Source organism: Crinia signifera, chromosome 7 (genome assembly GCF_055691185.1).
Source record: "Crinia signifera chromosome 7, ASM5569118v1, whole genome shotgun sequence".
Classification (NCBI taxonomy): domain Eukaryota; kingdom Metazoa; phylum Chordata; class Amphibia; order Anura; family Myobatrachidae; genus Crinia; species Crinia signifera.
Window position 1 is genome coordinate 80,807,248 of NC_139223.1, and position 12,435 is coordinate 80,819,682.

The window sequence follows — 12,435 nt, forward strand, 5'->3', positions numbered from 1 at the left end:
ATAGAACAACGGCTTAGTGAGGAATAAGTTCAGTCCCTACAATGGACCACAGGGAACAGATTATACAATTCCTCATGGCCAAAATAGATGATTTGGAGAACAGCGATATAAAGGGCCGTATTCAATGAGAATATTGACGGCGTGCAGCGAATCCTGTTTAGGATTCGCTGCACACTCGCCACTGCCCGCTGTGTTCCGGAGCCTCGCTGTCCCCCCTATTCAATGTCGCAGGGGCTCGCTGCCCCTGACGGCGAGTGTGAACCGCCGCAGGGAGCCTGAGGACGGTGGCAGGCAGGGAGATGGAAGTCTCCCTGCCTGCCCCAGAACGTATGTACCAGGCAGCACAGGCTGCCCCCCGGGAGAGCCAACAAGGGACCAGGTATTCACTGCACCCGATCGTGCATATGTAATGATCGGGTGCAGTGAATATATGAATATCTAATGAGTGGCTCTCGGCTCCCGGCCCCCTGCTGGCTGCTCTGTGTAAAAATATATATTTTTTTAATTAAATATATATTCATGTGCTATAAGCACATGAATAAAAATAACATGCCCCTTCTCAGAATAAAATTCCTGATATTTTGACACCAAATGTAAAACAACAACAACTTTATTTTAAAAGTTCACTTTCCACTGCACCATAAAAAGATGGCGATTTGCTACACGGTGACAAACAGTAAAAATCACTTAGAAAGACGGCGAGAAATGCACGTTGTATAGGGTGATTCACTTTCTGACCCAAAAAATCACCTTCCAAAGCGAAAATAGCACAAATTCGCCGTGAAAGATGTATTAGTGTTAAGATTCCTACTGACCTGGGCATATTTGATCCCAATGCTGTCCCACAGGTTTAGAGGGTGCATAGGTTGGGCCCTGAGAGACAAGAGACCTAGACCATTGCTCAATTCTTAGATTTTAGAATCAGCACAATCTCTCACAGTTGAGGGTCACAAAGTCTTGATTTTTTATTATTTATCAGTTCTGGTTTCCCAAAAAAGGAATGAGTTTTCCTCTGTTTGTAAACTGTTGATGGAATGGGACAGATGATTTTATTTGCTGTATCTAGCCAAATTGGGGATAATGGAGAATGGTAGACCTATATTCTTTATCATGTCAGAACTTTCAGAATTGACAGTTACCATTTATTCTATATACTGTATCATGGCATAAAGATATAACTAGATATGCATAAGATTTATGAGTTTTTTTTTTTTACTTTCAATGACATGCGGTTTATTGGATTATTGTTGTTTTGTCCTTTTCTCTTCAAAAGTGTTAACCCACATTTTTTTTAATCATATTTATGAATTTTTTTGTGATTTTCATATTTTTGTTCTAATACGCTAAATAAAGCTATTTTTTCTTTTCATTTCAGCATTGGTGACTCTCACTGGAATCAGCATCTATATTGCCTATTCAGCTGCAGCATTTAACTACGCACTGTACTCTGTAGGTAGTGAAATTCTTTCTGAAATTGAAATACGGTTTGGATGGTCATTGGCTTTGGCATGGATATCCTTTATCACGGAAGTTCTCACTGGGATGGCCTTTCTCTTGGCTGCCAGAGTTACTGGCCTCAAACGAACTCGAGATCAAGTTATATAAACAATGTACATTTCTATACTGATTGTCTACTGATTGATATATGTGCATATATGAAGAACAAGATGAAGAGAATCATATATAGCATATTCTGTTACCTTTAATGAAATGATTCAAGATGACATTTGGAATACAAGTTATGGTCTGTTCCGAGAACTTCAGCAAGATAATTCAATTTTACATCTGCGTGCCTCACATTGAGATTTACATACAGTTCTTCATTCCTGTAGAACAGCTATAAACAGTTACTCAGAGAAGACCATTGACTTTTTGTATTGTTTGGGATTTTCATACAGTAGAGATTAATTTAAGCATTGTTATCAGCAGTGTTAATGTATTTATAAGTCATCATTATTCCTCTTCATGTTACCATCTGGTCATCTAAATTATGTGCATAAGTGGTATATTGTACACTTTTCTTGGCATATAGTACAGTAAATCTAGTGGTTCAAAGAAAAAAAATAGCAATCTCTGCTAAAAAAACTACGGGTTTGTATACGCAGTTGCTATGGGGACAGCTGTCATAAGGAAAAGCCTTCTTGATACAGTAATTGGAAGTCATCATTACACCACAAAATAAAGGTTTAGGCTCTACATGAAGGATTGTGAATAGAGATATGAAATATTTATTTTGTGCCTGTATTAGTCCGTTGTGAGCTATTGGTTTATTAATACGTACTATCTTTGCTGTAAATCATCTTTCTAAAATAACCTGTTTAATGGTAATGTTACATCTCAACAGTGCAAGTTATGGATCAGCAGATCAGTATGTCTTAATACAAGCCTGCTAAGGCATTTTAGTCATTCTCATAATGATTAAACAGCTGTGTAGTCGTGATTTAATTATGTGATACATGAATGTAGCAAACATTTTTTAAATATTACCTGGCTGTGCATAAAACATGGGCCCTTATTCTAATCGGATCGGTACGGCCCGCGTGCGGCCGTACCGCCGATGTTTTTACTCTGCACATGCGCAGAGGTGAATCTGCGCATGTGCAGCCCCCTTCGCCGCAGACGTATTTCGTCCGCCGCAAAGGGGGCGTATAGGGGCGTGAGAGGCATCATGCCCTCATTTCCCTATGTGTACGCCCCGCGTTTCATGGGCGTTCCCATGCAAACGCGGGGCGTACGCATGGTAATGAGGCCATGACGCAACTCATGGGGGCGGAAAGCTGACGTCGCCGGATGTCAGCTTTCAGCCCCCATACAAGCTACCACACGGACGATTGTCCGTGTGGTCTCAGCTTGCGGGAGCTGCCGCGGCGTGCGGACCTGCCTTCGATGGTCGACGACCATCGAATGCAGGGGGCAGCTCCCACCATGGTGGAGGCGTACGCCTCCACCATTTTTATGCGGATCGCCAGCCGTCCGTGTACGGACGGCCGTGGCGATCCGTAGGGTGGGCGGGGATTCGTCTGGTGCGGTCGCAGCCGCATATGCGGCTCGACCGCACCAACCAGAATAAGGGCCATGGTGAGAGAATCATTGTTGGAAAACTATTGCTTCACATATTCAAATAAGGGTTTTTCATTTTTCATAAAAAAGACACCAGCATGCTGTTTCATTGGAAGCTTTTGGATGGGCATTTTTTAGCCGCCAAGCAATCTGTATGGCAATGGATCATGCATACAATTTACAGAAGAATGAAACTTTATAGAAAATTTGATTTGTAGAAAATGATTAACAAATATAATTTTAGATGATAGGGTTTCTAGATTTATTTTAAATAATCCCCATTTTGCAATAATAATAAAAAAAAATCATTATTAAACAATTATTGTAGATTTAGATATGATACTCCATAAACTTTTCATTAATGCACAGCATTTGTGGAAAATAATGAACCTTTATTCTATAGAGTTCATTACATTAACCCTTTGACTGCCAACATCTCTGCGAGAGATGTGCAAAATTTCTGCTAAAAATGCCAGCGTCACTCACATTTGTTCCATAAATTCAAATAAAAAATGTTGTGTAAAAAGATTATATTTTATATATATAATGTAAACATTACAGGTCATTATGAGGAATAAAAATGTTTGCTTGGTAATGTTCATGCCTATTTTGACAAATTCAGCTGGCGCTTAAAGGGTTAATTTGATATTTCAATACCAACGATGATTGTGTTACGTTGATGTATCTGTAAAAGCAAGGGGGAAATACAATAGCCTGCGAGATGCAAACCTCAACATTATTCTGGAGGGTCTGTCTAATCTATTAAAGTAGCAATCATTTAAAAGGCAAAACTAAGGCTGGGGTCCTAGTGAGGTCAATTAACAATACCGTTCAGTGTTTACCCCGTGGGTCACTCATTTCGCAGCACCGCCATTATCGTTAAATATATCAGCGGTGCCGAATATAATGTGTAAGGGGCATAACTCATCCATCTTGACTTCAGTTCAAGCGTCATGTACCCAATTCTCAACAAATGACACTTTATTTTCATAAAAGAAAATGTTCCCTTATTAAGTATATTTTTACCTGCTAAGTGTCTGACCAGTATCTCTCACTCCAAGGCGTGCTTTCATCAGCGCTGTGTGTGCTCAGGCTGCAGCACAGTGATCCAGCAGTCTCCCAGTGCTGCTGTTCCTGCGACTGGTCATCATCCCATGCCTGTCATGCCAAACTGTCAGAACGAAAAACTTTCTACTCAGGCGCTAAATACAGTATAGGTAAATGTATAAATAAATCACTGCTTGCTATCAAAAAGCATATGTTGTTGTATAAAGAAAAGCAGTAGAAATCAATAATACACCTGTGCGGGTGTATAACAATGGCCCTTATTCTGATTCGCGCGGTACGGCCCGCGTGCGGCCGTACCGCCGATGTTTTCCGTCTGCACATGCGCAGAGGTCAATCTGCGCATGTGCAGGCGAATTCGCCGCACATAACGTTACTACGCCGCAAAGGGGGCGTATAGGGGAGTGAGGGGCTTCATGCCCTCATTTCCCTATGTATACGCCCCGCGTTTCATGGGCGTTCCCATGCAAACGCGGGGCGTACGCATGCTAATGAGGGCATGACGCAACTCATGGGGGCGGAAAGCTGACGTCGCCGGATGTCAGCTTTCAGCCCCCATACAAGCTACCACACGGACGATTGTCCGTGTGGTCTCAGCTTGCGGGAGCTGCCGCGGCGTGCGGACCTGCCTTCGATGGTCGACGACCATCGAATGCAGGGGGCAGCTCCCACCATGGTGGAGGCGTAGCCTCCACCATTTTTATGCGGATCGCCAGCCGTCCGTGTACGGACGGCCGTGGCGATCCGTAGGGTGGGCGGGGATTCGTCTGGTGCGGTCGGAGCCGCATATGCGGCTCGACCGCACCAACCAGAATAAGGGCCAATATCTGTAAAGGAACCAACCAAAATTCAAAAAACTCTAAAGAATTCTGCGCTTATATAATAGAAGCAGGATCACTATGAACATATTCAAAAGGTATTTAGTCAATTATAAAAATGTATTCTACACATAAATAAATAGATAAAGAAGTAAATTAATACATTTACAGATAAAGGGCCATATGCACTTAGCTTCAAAAGTGATAAAATTGAGAGTGAAAAACAGCCAGCCAATCAGCTCCTACCTGCTATGTCACAGACTGTGTTTGAAAAATGTCAGGCAGAAGCTGATTGGCTGGCTGTTCATCACTCTCTATTTTATCACTTTTGACAAGCCGGCGGTGACCCGGGGGAGCAGCTGGAAGCGCCGCTATGCAGATGGCGCTGGCGGGGGATGGCAGCTGGCGTCGCCATCGCCATCCCCTGCCAAGATGGGACCTGCCTCATCTGTATTCACATCAATTATGTTACATCTGCTTCAACTCATGATGGCTATATAGCTGTTGGTCACTGCAAATATTACATAACCTACAGCGGTTTGTGGTTAATTGATTACAGCTACCAGCAAGAATTCAGTATATTCCTCGACAGGTTAATACTACAAAAACATATTATATTCTGGATAAGCTCATCAGGGGGGATATCAATGAGAAATTCCATTGGAGATACATACTTTTTTCGATGCATCGTTTTTTTATAAAATAAAACGTTTTTTTGATAATTTTCTTATGTTTATGTATTATCTTTTATTTTTGATCCACCTCAGTTTTTATTTTTAGTATATATATATATTGGTTTGTTTATTGCAAGATTTTGTATCTGTAAATTGATTAATTTCCTTCTCTATCTATTGATTTATGTGTAGAATACATTTTTATAATTATGAGTGCATTTTGAATATGCTCATAGTGATCCTGCTAGTGAGTTTTACGCCTGACTGTCAGCCCCTGTCTCCTGCAGCTTCCGCACTGCCGTCATTACAGGGACGTGCAGTCAGGGGAGGCAGGGGAGGCAGTGCCTCCCCTGTCATTAGAGCATTAGGGATAAACATAATAAAATAATACAAAGAATATACTTATGACACATATTATGTGTTACAAGTATATGCTTTATATTAATATATTAATTTTTACACCATAATTTGTTACTTTACTGTTTCGGAGGCACCTAGAGCAGTGACTCCGACTGTTAATGTTAAGTTTCAAGAAAGAGGGGTGGGCAGGGGGCAGGGCCAGGCACCAGGCTGCAAAATTCCATCAAAAAAACCTCTACAAGCGGCACCTATAGCGGTGCCGCAGTGACAGGGACATCCTTTAAAAGCAAGCCGCTGTCAGTGAAGCAGCTGCGATTGGTCAGTGCAGCAGAAGTTACCCAGCTGCACTAGCCACTAGCTTTCGCAAACCCACCCCCTCCCCCGCATGGCGGGAGCACGGACCTCCGTACAACCCACCTCCTTCCCCACCCGGCGGCTGCTTGGTCGGCCACACACCTGGTATGCACACGATGAAACCTCCACACCCCTACCCCCTTCCTTACCCGGCGGCTGCATGGACACCCACTTTTCCCCCCTCCCCTGGTGGACGCATGTTTAGAACCACTGAAAACTCCCCTTCCCCACCCGACGGGTGCACGGATCTCCGTACCCCAGCCCCCCTCCCCAAATGTCCGCGATACGCAGCTCACAAACCTGTGGGCACCTCTGCTGTTCACGAAGCACGGGGACCGCAGGGGACATCCCAGAAGCCAAGCCTGGAGCAAAGCTGGAGACGGCATTGCAGCAGCCATTGATAATGCAGGTACCGGGTGCCTTATGTCTGGCAGTTGGCTGCCGGTGAGTGAGAGCCGGGGAGCGGACAGGGGGAGGAGGGTGAATGCTCACTGTTAGCACAGATCAATGCAGGGTGATGGTGTCAGCCCTGCCGGAGCTGTCACTGACACCAATGCTGTGCTGTTCACGGTGTTCAGGGAAGGGAGAAAAGTCTTGAAACAATGTGGGGGCCAGGAGATATGTTTAAGGTGCATTCTGTGTAAAAGGGCAATTAATAATGTGGGGCAAATGTAAGAGGCACTATGTGGGGCATTATATGTAAAAGGGAATTTAACAATGAGGGGCATATGTTAAGGAAATTATTTGTAAATTAGAATTTAATAATGTAGGGCATATGTGTTATGTGTATAAGGTCATTACTAATGTGGGGCATATGTGTTATGTGTATAAGGTCATTACTAATGTGGGGCATATGTGTCATGTGTATAAGGTCATTACTAATGTGGGGCATATGTGTCATGTGTATAAGGTCATTACTAATGTGGGGCATATGTGTCATGTGTATAAGGTCATTACTAATGTGGGGCATATGTGTCATGTGTATAAGGTCATTACTAATGTGGGGCATATGTGTCATGTGTATAAGGTCATTACTAATGTGGGGCATATGTGTCATGTGTATAAGGTCATTACTAATGTGGGGCATATGTGTTATGTGTATAAGGTCATTACTAATGTGGGGCATATGTGTTATGTGTATAAGGTCATTACTAATGTGGGGCATATGTGTCATGTGTATAAGGTCATTACTAATGTGGGGCATATGTGTTATGTGTATAAGGTCATTACTAATGTGGGGCATATGTGTTATGTGTATAAGGTCATTACTAATGTGGGGCATATGTGTTATGTGTATAAGGTCATTACTAATGTGGGGCATATGTGTCATGTGTATAAGGTCATTACTAATGTGGGGCATATGTGTCATGTGTATAAGGTCATTACTAATGTGGGGCATATGTGTCATGTGTATAAGGTCATTACTAATGTGGGGCATATGTGTCATGTGTATAAGGGCATTAATAATGTGGGGCATATGTGTACAGGCAATTTTTATGGTAAGGTGCATTATGTGAGAGAGCATTAATAATGTGTAGCAAACAGTCTGTGTATGGGGGAATTATTTGTATTAATGGGATTAATAAAGTGTGACATACTGTAATGTGTAAAAATGTATTCATTAGGAGTGTCATTTGTAAGGGGGTTTATTGTGTGGTAATATATGGATAAGGACATTACTAGTGTGTGTCATTCTGTGCATATGGTGTATGTGTACTGCGAATAAGGGTACGACTGTGGAGGTTGAGCGCAGTGGCATAACTACGACAGGTGCCGGGGATGCGGTCGCTATGGCACCCTTGATGATTGCAGGACCTGCCGCTCCCCTGCACCAAGTCATGCTGCTGCCACTGCCTCACTAACCACTGACCTCACCGCACGTCACTGCGTCATTACCATAGGCTGCAGTGCATGTACTGTACAAACAGCGTTTATCGCCTTCCCTGAACATGGGAGTAGCCATGTTCTTCCTGGTCACATGTTACTTCTCAGCCTATTCTGCAAATCTCACAGCAGTACCAATTGCCCAGTCAATCATCACTCCCCTGCTGCTATAAAGGTGCTAGGTAAGTGAGGCCAGTAGCCAGTCTCTGTCTCTCAGCTGCTTCCAGGTACCTTGCTCCAGAGGACTCCACTAAATCGATTTTCCACCATTGATACTAACCATCGGTGTTCCGTTATAGGTAATCTAGCTCTATTGATGTTCCACCATTAATACTTATCATTGATGTTCCATCATCTGTAATTCAGCTCCCTCACTGATTCACCACCAGCATCAGCAATCCTCAAAGCCTCTGCGGTCAGTATCACTTGCTTCAGTTATTGGAACTTGCATTAATTACCTGCCATCTGTGTTATAGGGCCTTATTCTAGTTCACTCTTTCTGACAAAATCCTTCTTAGATGGACAAAACCATGTGCACTGCAGGGGGGCAGATGCAACATGTGCAGAGAGAATTAGATTTGGGTGAGTTATTTAGTTTCTGTGCAGGGTAAATACTGTCTGCTTTATTTTTACACTGCAATATAGATCTCACTTTGAAGTAAAACCCCACCCAAATCTAATTCTCTCTGCACAAGTTACATCTGCCCCACCTGCAGTGCACATGGTTTTGTCTATCTAAGAAGGATTTTGTCATAGTGTGCTCAGTAGTGTACGGACTCCATCAGTGTTCACATACTGCACCAACTTCAGTTAACTTCATTACATATACTAACAGATTTCATCAGTAGTGTATCTACACTGCACCTATAACCGTCTTTATTGTTGTTTTGCCAAGTGATACTCTTTGACCTGCTGCTTTTGCTATTCTGTGCATATTGCATCATCAGTATTTAAGTCACTTATTCACCGTTCATTCACCTTTCCTGTGGTCTTAATAAAGGCACTTTGCTTTTATTGCTGTGGTCACATCTCTGGAATACCTGTTCTGAGTGCTGGTATGCCCCACCCATAAGAACCCAGTTTTGAGCCAATTAGACCACCAAAACCAGAGAAAGTAAGCGTTTAGCCCATTTTAATGTATCCATAGGGTTAAGCTATAGCAATTCTATAGCAGCATGCTTTTACACCAGCACTGCTGACAAAATAATACATGTTGCACTATATAACCTGCAGCAGCTCATCCCTAAGTTCCTGGATGCAAAACACTATGCTTAGCGTCTCCATACAGTATTCCCTATTTGAGTACTAAGAAGCTCTTTGCGTACCAAGTAGTACAGACAGCTTTTATTGTACTGTGCTGTAATAACTACAGCTATAAGTGATATATTTATATGTATAATGGAGAGGGATAAAAGCTCATCCCTAAGTTCCCAGATGCCAAAACTGTGCTTAGCATCTCCATACAGTTTTTGCTTTTTGAGTACTAAATAGCACTTTGTGTACTGTACCAAGTAGCAGGAACAGCTTTTATTGTACTGTGCTGTATCGGCTACAGCTATAAGTGAAATCTTTATCATTTTAATGGAGAGAGATAAAAGCTCCTCCCTACGTTTTTGGATGCCAAAACACTGTGCTGAGCATCTCCATACATTATTTCCTATTTGAAATGGGCTTAAAACTTTATTTCTACGGTTTTGGGGGTCTAGTTGGCCATAAATGGGTTTTTATGGAAGGGGAGAAATTTAGCTACCAGAGGATATCAACTCCAATTGTCATTGGCTGACTGCGGTGAGATGATGGTGAGCAATCTTACGCTCAGGTGGGACAGCTCCTGCCGGGTGCTTAGGTCCCTGTTGCACAGCAGGTACGCCCAAATATGGATAGTGTGCAGGTAGGGGACTGGAGCTGTGGGTTGATCATTTCAGTGTATGTTCCTTTGTCAACATCCCCTGTGTTTTTTAACTCACATACGGGCAGATTTATTAAGCTCTGTAAAGTGATAAAGGGTGACATTCTATGCTATGCGAGTATCGTTATTTTGCGGTAATTAGACCACAAAATGGCGATATCGCATTTTCCCATTAAATCGTTGATTTAATGGGATGCGCATAGGGGCTGAAATCGCATATTTTGTGCATTAAGGTCTGGTGAATAAAAATGCGAGATTAATTCGCATTTTTATCGCATCCAGATGTTTTCGCACAGAAAAGTATACAAGTCGCTTATTTAATGCAATGCGCATTTGCACATCGCATTTTTTAAGTGACTAATTTTCGCACTAATTTCAGACCTGGGTCTGTTAGGCGAATTAGCCAGAACCCTGCACAGATCGCAATGTTCCGTGCAGGGTTCTGCTGTAAAAAATAAAACAAATGGTTAAATTAATCATTCTGAATATAGACGCCGAGGGAGTAACATCTCAGCGCATCCAGAGCAGAGATGTTACTCCCTCGGCGTCTATATTCAGAATGATTTCTGGCCAATCAGGAGCTGACTTTCTCGGCTCCTGATTGGCCGAGAAATCATTCTGTTCAGAGACGGCGAAGAGGAAACATCTCAGCGCCGGGCAAAGTCCTTCAAGCCGGGTACCAGTCTGGAGCAGCACTGTCACCGGAGGTCGCCGCCGGGGAGCAGGTGAGTTGGATTCTCCTCCTTAGGTACCCCTCTGGACTACCACGGATCCCGGACCCCGGATTCTTCACGCCAGGAGCCCCGGAACCCCAGGACCAGCCCCGGAACCAGGACCAAGGCCCCGGAACCGGACTCTTCTGCCCTGGAGCCCCGGAGGAAGAATCCAGGATCCAGGGACCGACCTACGGGCTCAAGGTAGGTAAGTATCAGTGTGTGTGTGTTTTGTGTGTATTAAAGTTTTATTTTACAGGATGTCAGTGTGATTTTGTGCACTATTTTTTACACTGCAGAACTACAAGTGCCAGCGGGCCCTTTAATGCCCCGCATGCTGGGACTTGTGGTTCCCCAAGTCCCAGCATGCGGGGTAGGCTTGCTGGGACTCATAGTTCGCCAGTGTAAAACAATAGTTATCATTCTTTTTTTTACACAAAGCATCAGCTCCATGCCCACAGCCCAGGGGCATGGAGGACAGCCCCGGACTATCAGCATGGGCTGGTAAGTCCTGGAGGGGGGGGACCCCTTCATTGGGGGGGTCCCCACTTCCCCAGGACCCCTGCCCATGCTGACCAGCCAGGGGGTTAATGCTTTGGCCGGGGGGACTTGTATAAAAAGTCTCCCCCCGGCTGTGGCATTACCCTGCTGGCTGGTTGTGTCCGGTGCTGGTTCTTAAAATACGGGGGACCCCTAGTCACTTTGTCCCCCGTATTTTGGGAACCAGCGCCGGACCTTGAGCCCGGTGCTGGTTTCATAAAATCAAGGGGACCCCTATTTGTCGGGGACCCTGATTTTATGTCACCAGCACCGGCTCAGTGAGCCCGGGGCTGGTTACACTCGGGCGGGGGACCCCGCGCTCGGTTCTTTTTTTTACAATCTTGCGCTGTCCTGCAAATGTGCGATTTTCAGACATGAAAATCGCACATTTTCAGGACTAAAAACAGCGCACCACTTCGCTGCAAATCGCCCCTATTCGCACTTTTTAGCCTCCAATGCTCATCACATTAAATATGCGCATTTAGGCTGAAAAATGCGATTTCAAAATAGGCGATTTGCGGCGATGTGGTGTGCGAATTAAACATGCGCATTTAGCGCATAGCATAGAATGTCACCCAAAGTGTCTGTTTTTTTATCACCGGCCAATCAGCTCCTAATTGTGAAGTTACAGGCTTGGTTTGAAAGATGAAAGGTAGGACCTGATTGGCCGGTGAAGAAAAACAGCCACTTTATCACTTCACTGTGAATAATAAATGTACCCCATAATGAGATACACCTTCAGATACAACCAGGTTAATGCCTGGTTGACATTTGTTAACCAGATCGGTGATCGTGTATGGCCTGCTCATACTGTATATTATTCATACTGTAGTGTAATTCTGTGTTTAACCAGTGTAGCATAATGTGAGGCAGGTACAGCAGTGCCCTTACACAAGTATAACCAATGACATTGCTAGCTCCATAGATGTGGGCTACCATGAAGCCCTGGCTGAAACCCGGTAGCCATTTTGTTAATTCACATGGTGCTTGAGTGTGATCTGCTCGTACTGTATGTTATTCATACTGTAGCGTAATTCTGTGTTTAACCAGTGTAGTGT

The 12,435-nt window shown here is 43.8% G+C and overlaps 1 protein-coding gene and 1 long non-coding RNA gene across 2 annotated transcripts in view; one reads left to right on the forward strand and one right to left on the reverse strand.

The window, feature by feature from the left end:
• The window catches only part of TMEM114 (transmembrane protein 114), a 53,632-nt gene extending 49,838 nt beyond the window's left edge, over positions 1-3,794 (forward strand). The window contains exon 4 of the mRNA XM_083153386.1: positions 1,376-3,794. Within this exon, the coding sequence (XP_083009512.1) occupies positions 1,376-1,605 (230 nt within the window). The 3' untranslated portion in view covers positions 1,606-3,794. The remainder of the gene's footprint in view (positions 1-1,375) is intronic.
• Positions 1,701-12,435, reverse strand: part of LOC146020347 (uncharacterized) — a 28,888-nt gene continuing 18,153 nt past the window's right edge. The window contains exons 2-3 of the long non-coding RNA XR_014450770.1: positions 4,087-4,231; positions 1,701-1,826 (exon numbers count right to left, since the gene is read on the reverse strand). This is a non-coding gene — a long non-coding RNA (uncharacterized LOC146020347). The remainder of the gene's footprint in view (positions 1,827-4,086; positions 4,232-12,435) is intronic.